Source organism: Furipterus horrens, unplaced genomic scaffold (assembly GCF_987537825.1).
Source record: "Furipterus horrens unplaced genomic scaffold, mFurHor1.1.pri manual_scaffold_1, whole genome shotgun sequence".
In the NCBI taxonomy this organism is placed as follows: domain Eukaryota; kingdom Metazoa; phylum Chordata; class Mammalia; order Chiroptera; family Furipteridae; genus Furipterus; species Furipterus horrens.
The window spans coordinates 113,309,577-113,331,035 of NW_028327171.1; the positions used below are offsets into that span (position 1 = coordinate 113,309,577).

The window sequence follows — 21,459 nt, forward strand, 5'->3', positions numbered from 1 at the left end:
CCAGTTATCCCCACTCTGCCAATAGCCCTAAGGAAGGGGGTGCCCTCCCCCGAAGCAGGTCTCCGACGCCTGGGGGAAGGCAGAACCCGGGTGCGACCTAACACCGCACAGCCAGTTCCAAGCTCTCGGCTAGGCGAAGAGGACAGAGAGACAGGCCGGGGAAAAGGGTTCCCGGCTGAGCCCTGATTCCCCTCCCCTGCACCCACCCTGCCGCAAGCGCAGTCCCTGGGCGCCCACTCGCCCCGCAATTTGAGAGCTAGAGATCTCTGGGAATCAAGTGTAATCCCACCTCCCCCAACCCGGCTCAGCGTCCCGGAGCCGAGAGAGGGCGCCGCGGGAACGCGAGGGGCAAGGCGCGAGCGCGCGCCAGGAGCCGGCTGCAGGGTCCCGTGGGCTCGGGGGCGCGGGGCGGGCGCTCCAGGGAGGCGGGCCGGGGAGGGACAGGAGAAAGGAGGGAGGGAGAGGCAAGGGCGGGTGGCTGCTGAATCCCCGCACTCCCGGCGCCTCGCACATTTGCACCGGCAGCTCGCTCACAACCTAGCGTTGCCTCGCGCGGCGTTTGCTCCTCCTACCCTGCTCTGGCTCTGTGGATCCCGCGCTCCTGGCGAGGCTCAGGCGCTGAGTCTGCGGACTGGCGCACCGACAGACTGCCCCGGGGACGCCTCGGCCCGCGCCTCCCAGGCGGGCTATGTTGATTGCCCTACCGGGGTCGGCTGGCCGGATCAGCACAGCTTGGCCCGCGGCCCCGGCGGCCAGCGGGGACTATGAACCGGAAAGCGCGACGCTGCCTGGGCCACCTCTTTCTCAGCCTGGGCATGGTCTACCTCCGGATCGGGTAAGGGCCGCTTGCAGCCCCTGCACTAGTGTCCCGGCAAAGTTGGCGTGGCCCTGGGAAAGGTTGTGCTGCCGGAGAGCCACCGTCGGCCACCAACTTCCGTGGCCCCTCAGAGAGGCTAGTGGGCACAGTGCGGGAGTGATGGGCGCACAAAGATCTCTCGCAGGCGGGCGCCCCAGGGGTACGCGTAGTCCGAGAGGCACGAGCAGGGAAACCGGCCATCCTGAGGACATCTGAGTCTGGAAGCCCCCAGAAGCAGAGACTGCCAGTAGGGACACCTCGGCTTGGGGGACTAAAAAAAGGGCTAGCTTCTGTAAAGGGTTAGCCAGTCCCAGGGGCCAGCATGTCCCGCAGGAACATTGATCCGGTATCCGGGACCACAACCGCTCTCACGGAGCTCAGCCCTCAGAGCCCGAGAGTCTCCAGCTCACCCGCTTCTAGAGACGGGGCAGCCCCCGGTGGAAGGCGGGGCTGGCCCGTGCAACGGGGAACAGGTACCCAGAGGGAGGGACGTACGCTGGAAAAAAAACCAAACAAAAAAACCACAACCCCTGCTCAGAACCCTGGCACTACACGATTTCCAGGGACCCTGAACCTCCCAGAGCCCCTTCCTAGGCCAAGGGGACAACACCTACCAGCCGAAACACACACACACAAAGGTAGGACGAGAAGTGGCCGGAGACACCGAGGGAGACAAACTCGAAGAGCCAGCGCCCCAGGGAGGCGGGACACCCCGCCCCCTAAATCTGGGTGCCAGAGTCGGCTCGCAGGCAGAGCAGCCCTCACTGCTTCGCCACTGCATTTCTACTGAGGTGTGGCCTGGGGCGGTGCTCTTGTTGGAAGGTAGCGTCTCGGGACGGGTCTTGGAGCTACAACTTGCACGGCTGGTCACCTTTTGTACTTAGGAGATAATGCGTGTGAAGCACGGATGGGGCGAAGGTGGGGGGCTTTAGGGATTGATAGAGGTTCTCGCGCTAATGGGCCACCTCGGCAGGTTGCACACGACCGCCCCCCCCAAGAGGGAACCCCCCCCCACCCCAGCCCCTACCGCTCCGCTAAGAGGGGGCGGGCTACGGGGGCTGCGACGAAGGGTGGTGTGGGGCAGATCCTTTGTATTTTGTCACCATCACTCCTCCCCTTTGCCCACCCCCAGTCTCTGGAGCGGGGATTTCTCAAGTTGAGCCGCAGTGGAAGCAAGCAGGTGCGCACCGGGAGATCGAGGCGGCCAGCCAGCCGCGACCGCGGACGTAGAGGCGGCTGTGGGGTCCGCGCGCTGCCGGCCTGGCCGCCCATGTGTTTTAAGTGTTATTGATTCGCCCGCGGCTGAGTGGCTTTCTTTTTCTTTTTAGTTTAATCTTCACCTTGGCCGCTGCACCCGCCGCCAAGCGCGCATCCAACATCCAGGAAGTCAGTCCGGCTGATTGGCGCTGGCCGCTCGCGGCTTTCTCTCTTTTTTTAAATTAGAAACGGGGCGGAGGGACCCGGGAGGGGAGAGAGAAAGGGAAAACAACAGAAAATAACCTCCCAAGGCTGCACCGCCCGTCCGACCTCCCGCCGGCACCAAGACCTCACTGACTCCTCCGGGGTCCAGCTGCCCCGGAAGGAAGGACCCAGGGAAGGAGCCAACCTGAGGCCCAGTAGCTGCCCTTTGGGGAGGAGAGAGATCCAGGTCGGGAGGAGGAGCTGCAGGGTGATGGGCATGAGGGGTAAAGTCGCTAACAGGACTTCCAGTTCCCCAGATTTGACTGGTTCCTTCCTGCTCAGGACTGATGGCAGGGCATCTGTGGTTTTCTTATTTTATATGGTTAGTTTATGTGACTTAAGCGCTAGCTCCTTGTGACATGATTGAATAATAATAGGAATAACTTTAACAACAGCATCTTCTAAGCATTTTCCATATTTTAACATGTTTAGGTTTTACAGTAATCCTGTGAGGTGAAGACTAATTATCAATATTCTCATTTTAGCCATGGAAGTATAGACAGGAGATGTGACTTGCCTAAGGTCACACAGCTAGTAGGTTAGGGAAAGTTAGATGGCACACCAGCTTTGACCTCTTAGCTGCTAGATTATAGTTCCAATGATTTTTTGACTCTAATATATCATTACATTTCTCTACTGGTGTAGGAATTTTCTTATGGTCAGCTAGGTATTCAAAGATTCCTCCTGATTTGTGGACAGAACCTCCACTTAATCTTTCTATGCCACCTCTTCCTCAGACATTTCAAACATTCCAGCCCTGTGTTAGACTCTGTTTTAATGGCTGAGATGAATGGCCAGTAGCTCTCTTTGGGCTTCTGTTTCAAATCCATCACCTGCTAGCCTCCATGTCTCAATCTCTGTAAGCCTGTTTTCAGATATGTGAAATGAGTAGGGTGAGTCCTGTCCAAGTGGGCTGTTTAGAAAGGTCACATGGGCTAATGTTTGAGATACCACCCACCATATTGCCTTGGCACATAGTAGGGATGCTGCAAAAGTTCATTGATGCATTCAGTGCCTATTTGGGAAGCAGGCGCTTGCCCGAAGTGACACCTTTGAAGCTCCACAATCCATTTATTCAGTAGCCATTTAGTGAACTGGCGGATAGTCTTCCTACCCTCAGAGAGCTCATACTCTAATGAGAAAGGCAATAAACAAGTGAGCAGAAAAATTAAAAACAAATACATTAAGACATTTCAGAGGACTGGACTGTGAGTAGCAAGAGTATTAAGTAAACAAAACAGAGATTGTGATGGAAAGTTAGGAGGAGTGGGGTGGGGAGGTAGGCTCCCTTAGCTGGAGGTGACTCTTGAGGTCCCATGAATGATGACAAGAAGCCAAGCATGTGAAGCTCAGGGGGTGAGAGCTTCTAGGGAGAGGTACCAGCAAGGACAAAGGGCCTGAGATAGTAAGAAGGCCTGAGGCAGGAGCAGAGGGAAAGAGGACAGGAGTGGTCAGTTATGCACCTGGAAAGCAGTGGAAACAGTTCATCTCAGGTGCTATTGATAGAGGGTAACTTCACTTTAAGAAACCTCAATTCCAGAACAACTTTCCACACCTGAGCTCCAGGCTAGAGCACATGAGGCACTTAACCCAGTGACTAGTCATGGCCCTCAATAAGTGGAAGCTCTTATTATTATAATCAGAGTGAAGCATCTGGGATGAGATCTCTTTCAAAGTAGTCTTGAGGATTGTACAAAAGGAAACTGCAAATGAGTGGGCCATCTTTATGTAAAGGAAGGGCTACCTGCATCATCAGGGCTATCATCAGAGCCTGTTTCGGGTTATCTTGATGTTAGGAAATGGCTCCACCCTCAGGCCAGTACCCATGAGTCACACTAATGTCTGTCTTCCCTTGTACCTTCCCTATTTCTCCCCTTAGCTCTACCCTATCCATCAGTCCATCATTCCATCAGTCCATAGCAAGTTTGGTCAGCTCTATCTGCAACCACCCTCATCATTGCCACCAATGCCAAGCCACCACCACCTTTTGCCTGGCATGCCAGCTCTTTGCTATGGGGCTGGAGAGATGGGATCCTGTCAGTATCATGCCTGCAGCCCTTCAGTGCTTCCTGATGCATCTAAGAAAATTCCAGCCTTGGGTCATCTCTTGTCCCAGTGTGTCCTTCTTCCCCACCTTCTAGGGGTTCTTCCTGTTCCTTGGCAACCCCAAGCTTGTTCCCCTCCCACAACTTTGCATTTTCTGTTCCCTTTGCCCAGAATACTCTTCCTCAGACCTTCCCACTACTGGCAAGGCAGGTCTCTGCTTCACTCTGCTTCACTGTGACTTCCTCAGGGAGGTCTCCTTGACCATCCCAGATAAAGTGGCTAAAATGACAAAAAAAAAAAAAAAAAAAAACAGATTTGTGCAGATTACGGAGAAGGTAGTGTGGCTGACCAAATGTGTCAAAAGTGGTTTTTAAAGTTTTTGCTGGAGATTTCTTGCTGTATGATGCTCCATAGTCAGGTAGACCAGTTGAAGTTGATAGTGATCAAATTGAGACGTTAATTGAGGATAATCAACGTTAAAACCTGTGGGAGATAGCTGACATACTCAGAATATCCAAATCAATAAATTTATTGGTGAAAATGAAAAATGTGTCTTTTATTTTATGGAAAAAAAATTATACAGACTTTTTGGCCAACCCAATAGCTTCCTTTGCTTGCCTTTGTAGTTTTTCCACTAGTGATGATTTCTAAACAATATTGGGATTCATTTTGCATGATTTTAAACTTTATCTCAATCGCTTAGTTCATTCAACATTTATGTTTGACATACATCACCTTATTTTTTGGTATCAAAAAGGAGATCAAGCCTCACTAATATTGTATATACACACCGCACAAATACCAGTGTGAAATCACAAATGAATAAATATGGGTTGGGGGTGCAGTATCAAGAAAGTTGGGAGACTCCTGTTGGGAGATGCAGGATGAGGTGACCAGGGCCAATACCCAGGGAAGACCTCTTGGCCACACCCCCACCCTGCTGGCCTAACGCTCCCTCTCTCTGTTCCAGTGGCTTCTCCTCGGTGGTAGCTCTGGGCGCGAGCATCATCTGTAACAAGATCCCAGGCCTGGCTCCCAGACAGCGGGCGATCTGCCAGAGCCGGCCGGACGCCATCATCGTCATAGGAGAAGGCTCGCAAATGGGCCTCGACGAGTGTCAGTTTCAGTTCCGCAATGGCCGCTGGAACTGCTCTGCGCTGGGGGAGCGCACCGTCTTCGGGAAGGAGCTCAAAGTCGGTATGTGCTCCCTCAGAAATCGCAAACAGGGTATTATAGAATAAGGGGAGACCAGAATAGTCTCGGGAGCTCTCTGGGATCTTCTCACGTGCCCCATATGGGATCCCAATATGGGATCCTGACGGTGTCATGACTGGAATTCAGATCTCCTGATGAGGGTCAGTCCCTGGTTTGAATCCAGACCACGCCAGCTGCGTATGGCCCAAATGCTAACTGGCTGAGAGAGCACTTCTGTTGTTTTTTAAATTGAAACCCAAAATTAGCCATTTTACCTAAAAATTAGCTATTAACTATTAGCTATTAACTTAAAATTAGCTATTTTACCTAAAAATATAAACTTCTGGCTTCTTCTGAAAAATAAGATAACACATGTATGCACATAGTTATAATGGACTAGAGCTGAGAACACAGCTTCTTTTAGGTCCCTTCACTGCCACAGTCACCACCACTCCCTGTTATTCATCTCATAGCCACCCTGTAAGACTTGCCTGGCCACTGTGGGCATTTCAACTTGCAGCCCCTGTTTTGTGGGAATTGTATGTTGCTTGGACATGCATACGCACATTCACACACACACGCAGGCATGCATAAAGTGTTGGGGCAAGCATTCAATTTTCAAAACAATTGTGAGAAAAGCCTAATGGAAAGGGCTTGGCCATCAGGAGGCCCTGATCAGTGAGGGGAAGGCTGTGTTGTGTGTCTTGCTTAAGTGTGTCTGAACTGGGGGGGCAGGAACTCTGCAGGCTTGCTTTGAACCGTGGACTCCCCTGAAAGTCAGCTCAGCCTTGGCTTTCTTTGGGCTGGAGTGGTTCACCTGGCCTGCTCAATTGCTCACAGGGCACTCCTGAGGCCTCGCTCTCCTTCAGCCCCAACATCAACAAATCCAATGGTTATTGAAAAAATTCACACAAAATGCAGCCACCGCTCTGAGTCCTCACCTCCTCCCTCTTGGATCACGCAGCTGGTGCATTTGGGCTGCCAGGCCCCCACTCCCCAACCTCATCATCCAGACCCTTCTGCAGGCAGGGTCATCCTTTGTAAACGGAAACCAGATCATGTCATTTCCCTGCTTAAAACCCTGGAATCAGAATGAAACCCAATTGCTGACCCCTGCCCCTGTCTGCCCCCATCTTCTCCCTCCCCCTTGTCCACCCAGCCTCATCCTGTTTCCCAAGCATATCACCCTGGGTCCTGCTTTGGGAATGCAGCCACAGCAGTTTCTCCTGCTTCAGATTCTTCCCCACAGCCCCATACTCCTGAGCCTCATTCTTTGTGCACCTGGCTCCATCTTAGGATCCTTATCTCACAGAGCCTCCCCTAGTCCCCCTGGCTAAGGTCTGCTATAGCCGCGAAGCCCCATCCTATCAGCCAGGTGCTTGACACTGTCTTCACCTCTTCCTCACCAGTTGGGAATGCTGGCTTGGTGGGTGTCGGGACCCCCTGTCACCACTGAATGTTTCCTTCCTCCTTCTTGCAAGGAAGAGCAGCAGCATCTTGGTCCTGCAGAAGTTCTCATTTTGTCACCACCTTCTGTAGCTGCCTTCTTACTCACACCTGAGGGGCCTACAGAATAGGATTCCAGGTTCAGGATGAAGTTGGCGGGGACATGGTGGCCTCTTGCTGCAGGCCCTTTCCATATGCACACCTTTTTCAACATCTTTGTGGGATAGGATTTTGCCTTGCACTACCTGCCCTTGTTCCCCTTTTCCCGATGCCAGGGCTCACTTTTCAGGGGGAGAACCAAGGCTCAGAGAAAAGCGGGGGCTGCCTCAGCTCATGCCCAGAAATGGCATTAACACTGAGACTCCAATTTAGGTCGCTGAAATCCCCAGCTTGCATACCTTCCCTTATTGTCACCTGTGGTTTTTCTGCTTTCTCTTGCTCACACCCCTGGCTCCCATTTCTGGATCCCAGCTCTGGGTTTTGGGATTATTTCAATTATGGGGAAACCGAGGCTCAGAAGACACCTGCCCAAGGTCAACAAAAGTGAGTGGCAGGGTCTCCCAGGACTGGGTTGATCCCAGCATAGCTTGCAGTCTTGGAATAACCAGCCCATCGGTGGCACTGTAATGGTGCCTGCTGGGGGTGCAGTGGAAGGTCATGGTGCAGGGAGCCCCTGCCATCCAACATCACGTGACCCACCCCGGCCCCCACCCAGCTGGCCAGAGTAGTAGAATTGAGGGATCCATTGCAGGCTAAGGTGGAGGATGACTCCTGCCAGTACACACTCCAGTGTACCCGAAGTGGAGTAGAGGCCTGAGGCAGGGAGCCTTTTTCAAAAGGAGGGCTTGGACAGGCAGAGGTGGACTTAGGGAATTCAAGCAAAGAAAAAAGTCCAAGAGAACCCACGTGGGCCTGGAAAAGAATGGGAGCCAGAGCCAGGAGGCATATGGTCCATCTGAGCAGTTTGAATTTCTAGGTGGTGGGAGCAATTGGAGAATTTTGAGCATGGGCATGACTGCCAAAGTAAGTCACAGTGTATAAAATAGCCACTACACAATGATTTTTGGCCCACAAAATGGAAGCATCATATGATTCAATCCAATAGGAATTCTGAATTAAAGGGTGGGTACAGATTCATTCATTCATTATGATTCATTGATTCACTCATGCGTTCATCCATTGTGACTGGAGGCTGTTGTTCCACCTGTGTGGTCAGGCAAGGACAATGACTTCATGAGGGAGGTGAACCTCAGACATGTTGGGGGGAAGAGTATGCCGGGCACAGGGAATGGCATGTGCAAAGGCCTTGAGGCACAGACGTGTTTGAGGAACAGCAAGAAGGCTGGTGCAGCTAGAGTACAGCAGAAGAAAGGAGAAAGGCAGGCTCAGAGGTCGGACAAGGAGCTGGGAGCTGGGCAATGCAATGTCTGTCAGGCGGAGTCAGGGTTTTGGATTTTCCTCCAGTGACTGGATAGCAAGGGAGTGACAGTGTCCGACTTCAGATTTAGCAGCATTTTTCTGGCTGCTGGGAAAGAAATGAACTGTGGAGGGATAAGGGTGGGAGTTGGGGCTCTGGTCCAGTTTTCTAGACCATTGAAGAGACTTCCCAGATGCTCCAGTCAATGTTTCTGCTTGTATCTCATTGTCTAGAACTTGGTCACATGATCATACCTCACTGCAAGAAAAGGTAGGAAATATAGTCTTTTATTTACAACAGCTGAAACCAGCTAAGAATCCATGACTGAAGAGGAAGGTGAACATTGACACAGTGGGAAGCTAGTCCCCAACATAGGTTTTCCATCCCATGCTGAGACCTAAAGGGTCACCTTCTACCACCTCCTCAGTTTCCACTCCCATCCCCAACTCTGCCTGTGTTTTGTGGCTCTGTTTTGCCTTCTCATTGTTCCAGATTTTACTGCATAGATCTGAGGATGGCCATGGGCAAGGCTCTCTTGGATGCTAGAAACTAAAACCCAGTACGGGCCGCCTCAGAAGAAAAGGGGAATTAATGTATGCCTAAGTAATTAGAAAGTCAGAGATGGTGCTGACTTTCATAATGGCTTAGATCAAAGGTGGTGCTAGTATCCCAATCCCAGAGCCACATCTTGAGATAGCAAGACAGCTGTTGCATTGCCAGCACCACAACTTTCAAGGTCAAGTCCTGCAGAAAGTCCTTAACTTTTCTCTGGAAACACCTGCAGAAGTCCTATGGTTTATTCTGTTGGATTAGCTAACAGGTCTTCACTTTTGGTTGTGTGTCTATCCACACCAATCACAATGGCCAAGGGCAACATTGCTTTTGGCCAGGCCTGGGAGCCCCACCCAGAACATTTCTCATGGGAGCGGGACTGCTCATGAGTCTATCAGTCAGTTCAGGGTGCTGTAACAAAGCACCACAGGCTGGGCAGTGTAAACACAGACATTTATTTTCTCCCAGTTCTGGAGGCTGGAAGTCCAAGACCAAAGGTGCTGGCAGGTTTGGTTTCTTATGAGGCCTCTCTCCTTGGCTTGCAGATGGCCACCTTCTTACTGTGTCCTCACAAAGTCTGTTCTCTGTGTGTACACCCTTGATGTCTCTGTGTGTTCTAATCTCTTCTTCTTATGAGGATACCAGTCAGACTGGGTCAGGGTAACCCTAATGGTTTCATTTTAACTTAATCACTTCTTTAAAAGTCATGCTTCCAGATACAGTCACATTCTGAATGACTGAGGGTTGTGAATTTGGGGGAGGGTGACACAATTTGATCCCATAACAGTAAGCAACCAGAGCGTAGCATGGTCTGTGCTTTAGGGGAGGGCATATGGGGTGCGGTGATGCTCAAAGGTAAGACTCCAAAGTGGGAGGAGTGGACTGGACAATGTAGATGAGCCTTGACATGAGCCTCTAAGAGTGTGAAGAATTTCATTGGTCAGTGAATGGGATCACAGGATGAGGGAATAGTGGTCTAAATATATGGACATTTGATTGCTAAGGAGATGGTTTACTGGGGTCTGCAGTCTCAGGAGGCAGGGTGTCGTTAGACTCAGGGGAGATGACAGGCTGGCTATTTAAGGATCTTAGAATGACAGGGCATTTGTGTGGCCCACATCAATTTTATCAACTGCTACCCAGTGTGGCCCTTGGGGGCTTAAGAAGACATTCACTAATGCCCAGGCTTTTTTTCTTGAATAATACAATGAGCTCTCCCACCCTTGAATATACCACCCAACACAACAGCTAAAAGAACAGGTAATTTACATCCATTTCTGTGAGCATCCCTTATGCACCACCTGCCTCTCCCTCCCAAGCCATACTTCCTTTATCCTGAATGTTGGGTTTTCCATTTCTTGCTTTTTTGTGTCTAATTTATCATATTGGCATATTGCCCAGAAGTCAATTATTTGGTTTTAGTTGTATGCGGTTGACGAAAAAGTTTGTTCGGTTTATTTTCCATAAGATGGCTCTAGTAGTGCTTAGTTGTCTTTAACTTCATTTGAAACAATTTTGTGAGATTATATTGTGACAGCTGTCATATTAGCACACATTAAAAAAAAGCTTATCAAAATTGGTGAATTTTTGTGTCATTTTAACATTGAAGATGGAAGAAAATACATAAAAACACAACTGAAATGCAAAAAAAGATTTATTCAGTGTATGGAGAAGGTGCTGTGACTGATGGAGCATGTCAAAAGTGGTTTGCAAAGTTTCAGGCTGGAGATTTCTTGCTGAACAATGTTCCATGGTCAGTTAGGTAAACCAGCTGAAGTCAATAGCGATCAAATCAAGACATTAATTGAGAACAATATATGTTATACCACATGGGAGATATAGCCAACATACTCAAAATATCCAAATCGATAGTTATTGATGAAAATGAAAAATGTGTCTCTTATTTTACAGAAAAAACCATATGGACTTTTGGGCCAACCCAATCTTTAATTTTATAAAGAAAAGCATCACACTATATGCATTTTAAAAAATGTACTTGTTCACTCATTTATCTTCCTTGTACCTGCTGTTGATTCTTTTTTCTTTTTTTTTTCACCCCTCACCCAAAGACATGCTTATTGGTTTCAGGGAGAGGGTAAGGGAGAGAGAGAGGGAGGGAAACATGGGTGCGAGAGAGAACCATTGATCTGTTGCCTCTTGTACATGCCCCAACTGGAGCCAAACCTAGGTGTGCACTTTGACTGGGAACCAAACTGCAACCTTCCGGTTTACAGGATGACACTCTAACCAACTAATCCACACAGGTCAGGGTTGTTGATTCAGCTTAGCTGTGGTAAATGGACCTCAATGTGCACCTATACTTTGGGTTGTGGGGCACCTGGGCTGCCTTTAAACCTTTGCTGTCTCTAACATTGCCATCACAGGTCTCTTGGCATCCATGTACATGCATTTCCCTTGGGTATATACAAAGGAATGGAATTGTTGGTCGCAGGGTAAGAATGTCAACCTGATTTCCATAGTGATTGTGCCTAGTGCCACTCCCCTCAACAACTAGTATTGATCTATGGCCTCTCTAACACTTGGGATCATCCAGACTTCTTCATCTTTGCCTAAGGCATGGGTATGAAATGCTTTCTCACTTATCATCTTGATTTGCACTTCCCTGAGAAGTCATGCTGCTGAAATCTCTTCCTACATTTACTGACTGTGCATGTTTACTCTTCTGGGAGTTGCCTATTCATGCTTTTTGCCCATTTTTCCTTGGGGTTGTGTGTTCTCCCCTCAATTTGGGCCATGATGGTTGTATCATGGTGCAAGGAGCAGAGTAAGGGCTGGCTCAGCAGCACCTCAGGGAGGCTGGGTCAGGAGGGGCTTCACTCTCTTGTCTTTTATGTTTTCATTGAGGACAAGTAGGGGCCAGTATCTGAGATAGCTCTTCTTCACATGTTTCACCTCATTTAGTTTCATCCACTCCAGAAAGGATGCCTTCACCTCAGGTTCAGAGCAAGGTGGAGATGGACTAAAGCACATGGCTGTTTTGTGGCAGGACTGAGATCGGTAGAAGTTCACTGTTTCTGAGAGATTCCTCTGTTTGTGTGTGCCTGCCAGTTTTAAGATTCTTGAGGCTGCCATGACCTTGAGAACCTTGTCTTGTTGTTGGGTTGTGGTGTAGCTGAACAAGTACAGGCATCCAAGTCACACAGCCAGGTTTCCATCCCAGCCCCATCACTCCCTTGCTGGTGACTCTGAGCAAGGACCTCACCTTTCTGATCTCAGCCTGACCATCTGCAGAATGGGGGAGTCACATGGCCCACCTTGCCAGGTGGCAGCAGCATTGTACATGACGGTGAGACCCTGGCATATGTTGGAATTAGGGCTATCAGAGGACATACCTTTGCCCCTCCCAGGAGGCCTGCATGCCAGTCTCAGATGAAGATGAACTTGAGGAGCTGGGGATGCCTGCTCTAGATTTGATTTTTGTTGCAACAGAATGGGAAGATGCAGAGTGGAATGGGGAGAAGCTATTTGTTCAATTACTAATCTAAGCTCACTATTTTGACTTTACCAGTCTGTCCACTTCTCACCATCTCCATCACCACCTCCTGGTTCAAACCTCCATCTTTAGAGAGTTGTTGCCCAGACAATTCCATCAGTCTCCTAATATACCCTTGCCTCCGCAGTCCACACAGCCATTCAGCATAGCATCTTTCCTGTGTTGCTCTGATCATGGCACCCTGTGTAAAACCCTACTGTGGTTTTCTATTGCTCTGGGAGTAAACTACCGATGAGCCCCCTAGTCCCTTACTCTTAAAGACCTCTGTGACCTGCATTCCAACCCTATTTCCACCCCAGCCCTGCTGGCCTTCCTTTGACCCTTAAGCATTTGAAAGACCTTCCAACCTCAAGGCCTTTGCCGTGGCTGTTTCCTCTCCTTGGGTGCCCTTCTTTTCTTCCATCCTGGGCTCACATGTCACACATCCCAAGAGAAGCTCCATGACTCTCCCGTGGAGGGGAAATGCCCATCTCTGTCCACCCTTTAGTTCCCCATCCTTTTTCCTGTCACCTCACTACTTTGTGGGGTAGCCTTGATCCGTTTGCTCATTGTGCGGTTCTTTGTAGTGGGTCAGCCCTGAAGCTGCCTGCTCGGTTCTTTTCCCATCCAAGGGCCTTGACCAAATGGCCTGTCTCCTCAGTGTGGGAGGAGAAGGTTACTTATTCCCCACGAGGTGCTCAGAACTGTGCCTGGCACACTGCACATGCACCACAAACCATAGTCGAGTTGTTACCACCTGTCTTTTGGGCAGAAGGCAGGTCTTTGAGGGAGCAAAGTCCTCTGACGCAGTGCCTGGCACCTGTGGGCATGCTCACCATGGGCTCAGTGGGTGTGGGGACAGGCCCTTGCCATAATTCCTTCCAGAGCAGGAGGAAGAGGAGAGTGACAAGGAGAAGCTGCTAAGTGATGGCAGGTAACCTGCCCACTCAGCATGATGCAAGTCTCCATTGAAATGCCCCTTCCTCCAGAAGGCCTTCCTTGACCATCTGGCCTGAGACCACCCGAACCACCAATACTGGCAATTCATTCAGTGCTGCCGCTTTTACATTACTTACTACTTTCAGAAGTGACTTTGCTTGCTTTTTAATAATGCGTCCAGCATTAGTCTTCATCCTAGACATGGGGAAATTCATGGAGCCTGGGCCTGTCAGTCATGTTCTGGCATGCAGTAGCTGCTCAGAAACACATGAAGAAATGCATGACTCCCAGGCAGTTCAGCTCCTCGCTGCCGCTTCACACACTCTTTTCTCTGTTGTGTGAGTGAAGACTTTTCATTTATGACCCAAAATATAAGACTGAACACTCATTCCTGCACATTTTCATGTTCATCCATTTTAGCCCAGCATTCTATTAGCTCTCCCTTCCACTCCAGATTGCCTTCCAATGGGATAACAATGTTGACTATGTCAAGACCTAGAGAAGACCCCTCCCCACACGGCATGACTCAGAGGACCTGTTCCTGGGGTCTGTTCAGCAGAACGTTAGTCTTCATTCCCTTCACCCCCACCAGCTTCTCTGAGGATATAAGGGGTGCTCCTGGGATGATTAATTTGTGAACTCAGAACACTGTACTCCCTGAGCAAGAGAGCCAGAGTTTCCAACAGCAAATTAAAGGTTCTGAAAAGTCCTGCAGACAAGAGAGCAGCTTGAGTACTTCCCTGGAAGGTCCACTCCTCTCTGACCTTGGACTGAGTGACACATTGGTGGAGTTGCTCTTCAGAGGCACCTACATCAGGAAACACTGTTCTGGGGACCTTCACAGTGTGACCATGCTTATCATGTGGGTTTTACACTAACCAGGAATCCACCAAAGTATATTCACTCACCCCCAAGCCCAACATCTTTCCCTGAGGCCAGAAGCACATGCTAGCTTCTGACATTGTTGTGGATGGTGAAATGTAACTCTAGTCAACATTACCCTTAAAGTCTCTTAAATAATCCACAAGATTCAGAATACTTGGTTTTATATACAAGTATAGTAAAACATTTATATGGATGTATAATGTATGTACAGTAGTATAGAGAATGAAGAGCACACATCCAAAATATACATGTAGTATTTTTTTAGTTTTTTTAGATTCCACATATAAGTGAGATCATATGGTATTTGTCTTTCTCATCTGACTTATCTCACTTAACCTAATGTCCTCAAGGTCCATCTATGTTGCTTCAAATGGCAGGGTTTCATTCTTTTTTTATGGCTGAATAATATCTCGTTGTGCATACGTACTACCTCTTCTTTATCCACTCATTCTTCAATAGATACTTAGGTTGTTCCCATATCTTGGCTATTGTAAATAATGCTGCAATCAACATGGGAGTGCAGATATCTCTTCAAGACAGTGATTTCATTTTCTTCAGATATATACCTAGAGTGGGATTTTTTTGGCCATAAGGTAATTCTATTTTCAAGTTTTTGAGAAACCTCCATACTCTTTTCCATAGTGGCTGCACCAATTTATATTTTCACACATACAGTATTTTAATTTATTTTTCCCTAGATGCATTTTCTTGAATTCATATAAATTAATGTTCATGGGCTCACACACCATGCCCCACCCCCAGCATGTGTCTTACCCACTAATTTATTTATTTGTCCCGCAAATACTAACTAGAATCTTCTGAGTGATAAACAGCTGATGAATCCCTCAGGGCCCATTGACTGGTGGGGACAGACCACAGGTCAGGGCTGCAATGTGCTCTGGGATCTGGTAGAAGAGAAGAGGGCTCCGAGTGGATGAGCAGGTAGACTGGAGCATGGAGCTACTTGCAGCACTCGCCTGGAATGGGCTGGCCCACAACCCAGTAGAGGAAGGGGATGGTGGAAGAGGAGCAGCCAAGGAAAGGTCCCAGGAGCCAGGGGTCCAGAGTTATCGGGTACCTGCACTGCAAGATATGGGGTAGGAAAGGCAGAAGGAGGCTGGAGAGAGGTGGGGACAGTCAGGCTTCAGGATTTTGTGTTCAAGATGAGGGTTACCTGGGAGGGGAACTGTTGGAAGAATTTCTCTCCCCTGTCTCAGGAAAGAGACAGGATGTGAGAAGATAATCAAATTCTTAGCACATATAGAGATTTGCTCTGTTCTAGCATTATTGTCAACAAAGAAATGGTGGTTTCCTGATGTATGCTTTTGGGGACAGCTGCGTTCTTTCCCAAATACTCATGACCTCCTGTTTGTTAGTTCCCTGCCAGAACTTTTCCAGGGATGGGCACAGATGACCTAGGATTCAGCCCTGGGGGCCACCCTTTTCTACAGACTGGGTAACTTCGGTACATTTCTGGGCTGCTTCTCCTGTCACATTTTTCACCACTTCTCCTCTTGAGCAGCCACTTCAGCAGCTCCCCTCTTTCTACCTGGGGTGAGTGGCTGGCCTAGGATCCCTAGTCTGGGAATTTGCATGCCATGCACAAATCCTTCTGTTTATCCCTCTGGGGCTGTGAGACTGGATGGAGTACATATCTAGTGAGATAAGGACTGCTTAAAGGGATGGCTTGGAAGACCTTCCAGGGAGAGACAGTGAGGGGTGGGGCCAGCTCCACGTTCTGCCATTTCTTAACAATGCTCCATCTTGCCTGAGCAAAGACCTTTTCTTTCCCTATTCTTCTCTAGAACATAGCTAACAAAGGACATTTTCTCTCATTTCCATTTTTTGCAAGCCTCATATCATCCTAGGTTTTAGTTCCCTGACGCTATTTTTGAGATAAGTTCAGTTTCCATATGGTGGATAGTGACATACCCACACACTTCTGCATCTGCAATCATTCACGCATTCAACTGTTGAGGCTTTGCAAATAAATAATCCAGGTTATCACAACCTAGTGGGAAGAGACTGATCATTTAATTCAACACAAAATAAGAATGGCTAAGGTGCTGGGCCACAAGCAGAGGGAGGGAACATCAGGAAGGTCTCTCAGAAAAGTAACATTGGAGCTGTACATCTTGAAGGGTATGATTAACCAGTAATACACCTTATAAGAGCTAATGCTTATTAACTACTCACCAGGTATTGTGTGGGCCTGTCATGTGCCTTAGTTTATTTATTCCTATCAACTTTGGGAGACAGGTATGTTATTATTCTCATTTTACAAATGAGGAAACTGAGGCCTTGAGAGGTCAGTTAATTTGCTCAAGATCCAGCCACTGGGAAGTGGAACCAGGATGTGAACCCAGGTTTGTCAGTCTCCAGGGCCCTGCTTTGAAACCACTGAGCTACATTTTCTGTTACCGGGCAGATGGGGGAGGAATGGCATTTCTAGACTGAAGAAACAAGATGTGCGAAGGCATGGAGGCAGGAAGGAGCAGGTGTTGCCCCTTGATGGGAGGTCGGCAGTGCTCTCTGCCTTGCTCGGTGGAAAGAGAGACCCTTGGCTGGAACCCAGGTAGGAGGGAATGGTGAAGGCTGCGGGCCTGGGTATGGTTCTCCCCAGGTGCCATCTCTGGGGGCTTGTTGCCTTAAACAGGCTCAGCCCAGGTACATATTCCCTGCTTCCCCAATGTTCCTGGTTGCTCATTGAGAGCCTCTCTAGTTCCTTTGGATGGAGACAGCCAGATGTGGTATTCTGAGCCCAGAAGAGCTGTGAACTAACTGCCCTGCCACAGGGCTGGCAAAAGCAACCTTTTTTCCATCTGTATATTTTCCAAATCATCATGTATTTCAGCTTGTGTCATAGCAGATTGCTCACTCTCTGACCCATTGGCTTTAAATAGAAAAAGAGAAAAAAAAAAACAAAAAAAAAACAATGCACTTTGTGGTTTCCAGTAAGATACCGTAAATACACCCAGATAATATTCCGGTGCAAACCATTTACAGTGGCTGCACAGGGTGGTGCAATGGAATCTTTTGGGCAGGCCTGGACATCAGTTTATTTCCTCTGTACCCGCCAGGATTGTTATGGAGCTGGAGTGTGTGGAGGGCGTCAGTTGGGCTACTCATTTTCAGCTCAGTGATAATACTGATCTTTACTGGGCATCTTCTAGAGGCCTGGTCTTTTTACACAGGAGTTTCATTGAATATTCAGGGCAACCTGGAAGTGTCTTCCTGGTGGTTCCTATTTCATAGATGGGGAAGCTGAGACTCAGGGGAGTCAGAGTCCTTTCTCAGGGTCATCCAGCTGAATAAGGGACAGAGAGGAGGGACTGACAAGTTACATTTTATTCGAGTTCTGAGCTGAAGCCACCTGGGCTTCTGGGTGGAAATTTTACTTGGAGATATGGGTGGATTGAGATTTATGGAGGAAGTGGTGGATGAGGATGGGAATTCCATACTGGGAACCAGGAGACCCTGGTTCTAATCCCCCTGGTCTCACTGAGTCACTGGAGACTTTGGGCAAGTCTCCTGACCTCCTTGAATCTGCCATTCCAGGAGGAACCATGGGCTTCATGTCTGTGGCTCTGGGAGCCTATTCTCTGATTCCAGGGATATCAGGGTCTCTGCCCAGAGCAGAATGGTAGGGGCCAGCAGGACCTACCACTGCCCTCTCTATAGCTTCAGCTATCCCCCGCCCCCTAGCACAACTGCTCCCGCCATGGGCTACACCATATCAGAGCCATCATCACACAGTCTACTCTGGGCCTGGGGCCTTCTCTTGCTGCACAGAGAACCTCATAGCTCGCTCCTTTGTGATCAAAAGTTACCACACCAGATGGCCCCTGCTCAGACACTGTCCTGTTCTGCATTCTTCAGAGCCCTCAGCTGCTGCTGAATGATGTGATCTCCCTGGATACATCCCTCCAAGGGGAGGGCTGGGTTTTCTGCAGGTTCTTCCTCTGCTTGTGGGCAGGAGGTAGAGGTGGATGGTCAAGGCAGAGTGGGGGTGGGTCTGTTCCTTGAGTGTACGTGGTCACTGACGGCCAAGCCCAGTGTCTGCTGCTCACTGGCCCCCTGGGGTAGATCCACGAAAGAGCCTGGGCCGGGATCAGTAAGACTGGAGTGGGCATCATGTCCTTGAGGTAGAGAGTAGCTCAGATGCTGGAGCTGGGCTGACCGAGTTAGAATCCTTGGCAGGTTAGTTACATCACCTCTCTGGGCCTCAATTTCTACATCTATAAAATGTAGATAATAATGGCCCACACCTCATAGCACTGCTGCAGGGTTAAGTGAGTTGATCTATACTGAGTGGTTAGAACAAACAAAGCCTGGCAAATAGTAAGCAATTTTATGAGTTTGCTATGCTGATTATGAACTATGTGCCATTGGGTATATTGTCTCACCCCATTTCTGCAGCAATAAAACAGATGTCTTTGAACCACCCTTATAGTTATCTTGTAAAAGACAAATGAGATGGCATTCAGGAAATCACTCCACTCAGGTGGGGGGCATTCCCAGGCTAAGGGAGTGGTCCTTCTCCAGACACTGAACATGGTCAGGGTCTGCGGGAATCTTCTAGAGTCAATAGAGACTGCATGTGACCTCTAGGTTTGCATCTTGACTCTGCCTGGGCAAGTCACCTCTCTCAGCCTCAGTTTCCCCACTGATGAAATAAGGAATTGTTAGTCCTCTGGGGTAGTTGAAGAAAGTATAGATGGCTGGAGATCAGTGTGGCTTCTCACCCTGAGAGTCTGCGATTTTAAGATTCTGGGATCCTTTTCTACCTTTTCACTGCCATCAAACCCTGGTCTTCGCTGAGCAGGCTTAGCTCCTCAGAGTTGATGTGGTCTTATAAATTATTTATTGATAAGTCTTAACCAGTAACAACTGAGTGACATCTCTTGACAGAAATAAAGGCATTTTGATAAGAGTTGATACCGTAAGACAAAGGAATGATTAACTGTCAGACAAAGCAAGGATCCAGGAAGGGAGGCAGGCTGGGACTGAGGAAGGACACTGCCAACTTGGGCCCAGAATCCAGTTCTGGCCAGTTTCTGGGTGGGTGGCCTCAGAGAATCACATTTCTTCTCAGAGCCTCAGTTTCCCTCCACCTGTAAAATTGTGGAGAAATGGTGTCTATTCAACAGGACTATTGTGCAATATACCACACAGAGAGCCTAGTGTAGGTCTGGTACATAGAGATGTTCAACAAATGTTACTTTCTTTCCACCCTTCTCCCCCACCCCAAAGCAAAACCAAATCCCCAAGCCTCCGGCTAACTGTGCCGACACCCTGGGAGAAGTGGTGCTGAATGGGCTGGAGTTCATCACTGCTCCGCATCCACCTTGCAGAGCCTCTCTGAACCGCAGTTCTCCTTAGGAACATGAGAATACACTTTCAAAATAAAGGTCACATGGTTTGGGCCACTGTTTGGAGCGTTCTTTCATTCATTCATTTGACAAACATTTACTGAGTGCATAACAGGGAACATGGCAAAGTGCTTGCCTTCAAGAAAATTATATTCTAGAGGGGCAATGGAAGTGGTAGGTGTGGCTGGAGGAACAGACAACAAATAAGTCTAAAATAGAAGGAAGGTTATAGGGGAAACTAAAGCAGAGGAAGTCTCTCTCTCTACTTCCTAAAAGTGTCTGTAATTCCATCCATTATAATCATCATAACACTCATTGTTGTTTACTTAGGTGACATCTATTTTCTGCAGGGTAGCGGATACTAACAGATAAGGAAATGGAGTCTCAGAGCGGTTCAGTGACTTGCTCTGTCTGGCACCATTGAAATTGGAATCCAGATATGTTCATTCATTCACCTTGACACATTAATGTGGGGGTTGTAAACAGTGGGAGCAAGATAGACATGGTCCCTGTCCCATTGTGAATCTGTTTGGGTCGGCAGACAGACACTGGATCAGCCCCATATACTTGCCTCTGCATGAGGCCATCTTGTTCTTCAAGGAATCATGGAGCATGACATGGTGAAATGGAATACAGCGATAATAACAACAGCAATGGCTGGTGTTTACTGAACACTTACTACACGCCTGGTGCTATGCTCAGCACTTTCCCCTCATTCTGTGATCCAATCCTCTCAGTATCCTATGATGTTTAGATGCTATTACTATTCCCATTTCACAGAGTAAACAACAGAGACTTAAAGGGGTTAACAGGCCTGACATTAGTTATACAGCCAGCCCAATGCCCAGGGAGGTTTCCTCGGTGCTCAGTGTTGGAGGGAGAAAGGAGGTGGGGCTGGACAGTGCCAGCCTAATGTTGGTGGGCAAGACCAATGTCAAGGTCATTGTCAGGGGTCAACAGTGATCCTTTAGCAGCTGGAAGCATTTGACTTTAGCAGCCAGTACCTGGGTCCCTGGGAGCTCTGAAGCCAAGAATGACTGCACCTCAACATTTCTCAGACTCTGTGCACTGCCTTCACTTCTCAGCGGCAGCAGGTGCTGTAGTGAAGATCCATTACGGAACTTCACTCTGTCTGGAGGTTCACCTTGAACTCAGGATAGTGAAATGTGTTATGGTGCATCTGCCCTTTGCTCACCTCAGGGGATCTGATGAGGCTCTTGCTGGGAACAGAAGCCATCAGGAACAGAAGCCATCATCATTGCGTTCAGTTAGTTGTCTTTCCCTCATCACCTGCATAGTCTTGGGACTCAGAGAGACCCCAGGGACCAGTCATCACTTGATGGTAGAGCCCCTGCACACAAAATTACCAGGAAATACCCTGGTAGGACAGCCCATTCTCTACCCCTGGCCCCAGGTCCAGGAAGAAGCCTGGTAGAAAGGCAAGTCTCAGAGGACAGACCAGGCCCCACCCTTCAGGTTGCATACTCCACTAATGGTCTGATTAAGGGACCCATTCTCCTTTCTTGGAGTCACTTAATCTCTAGGGACAAGTTTTGGTCTGTATGGGGTGTCCAGAGGCAGAGTCTGCAGCTCAGCTCTGCAGCCCACCAGTCAGGTGATGGGAGCAAGCCAGACCTTTCTCTTGGACTCAATTTCCTCAGCTGTAATTGAAGATAAATGAAGACTTCTACTCCTTACCTGACAACTGTCTTATAAGGAATTGTTACTACTTTCATCAATAGAAATTGCAATAAATCTAATATTTGGGGCCACTTTCTCACGCCAGGCTCTATGTTAA

General features: G+C 48.7%; 1 protein-coding gene across 1 annotated transcript in view; it reads left to right on the forward strand.

Moving 5' to 3' along the window:
* The first annotated feature begins 484 nt into the window (after positions 1-484).
* WNT7A (Wnt family member 7A) overlaps positions 485-21,459 on the forward strand; it is a 64,287-nt gene continuing 43,312 nt past the window's right edge. The window contains exons 1-2 of the mRNA XM_090266361.1: positions 485-835; positions 5,334-5,560. Of these exons, the coding sequence (XP_090122487.1) occupies positions 765-835; positions 5,334-5,560 (298 nt within the window). The 5' untranslated portion in view covers positions 485-764. The remainder of the gene's footprint in view (positions 836-5,333; positions 5,561-21,459) is intronic.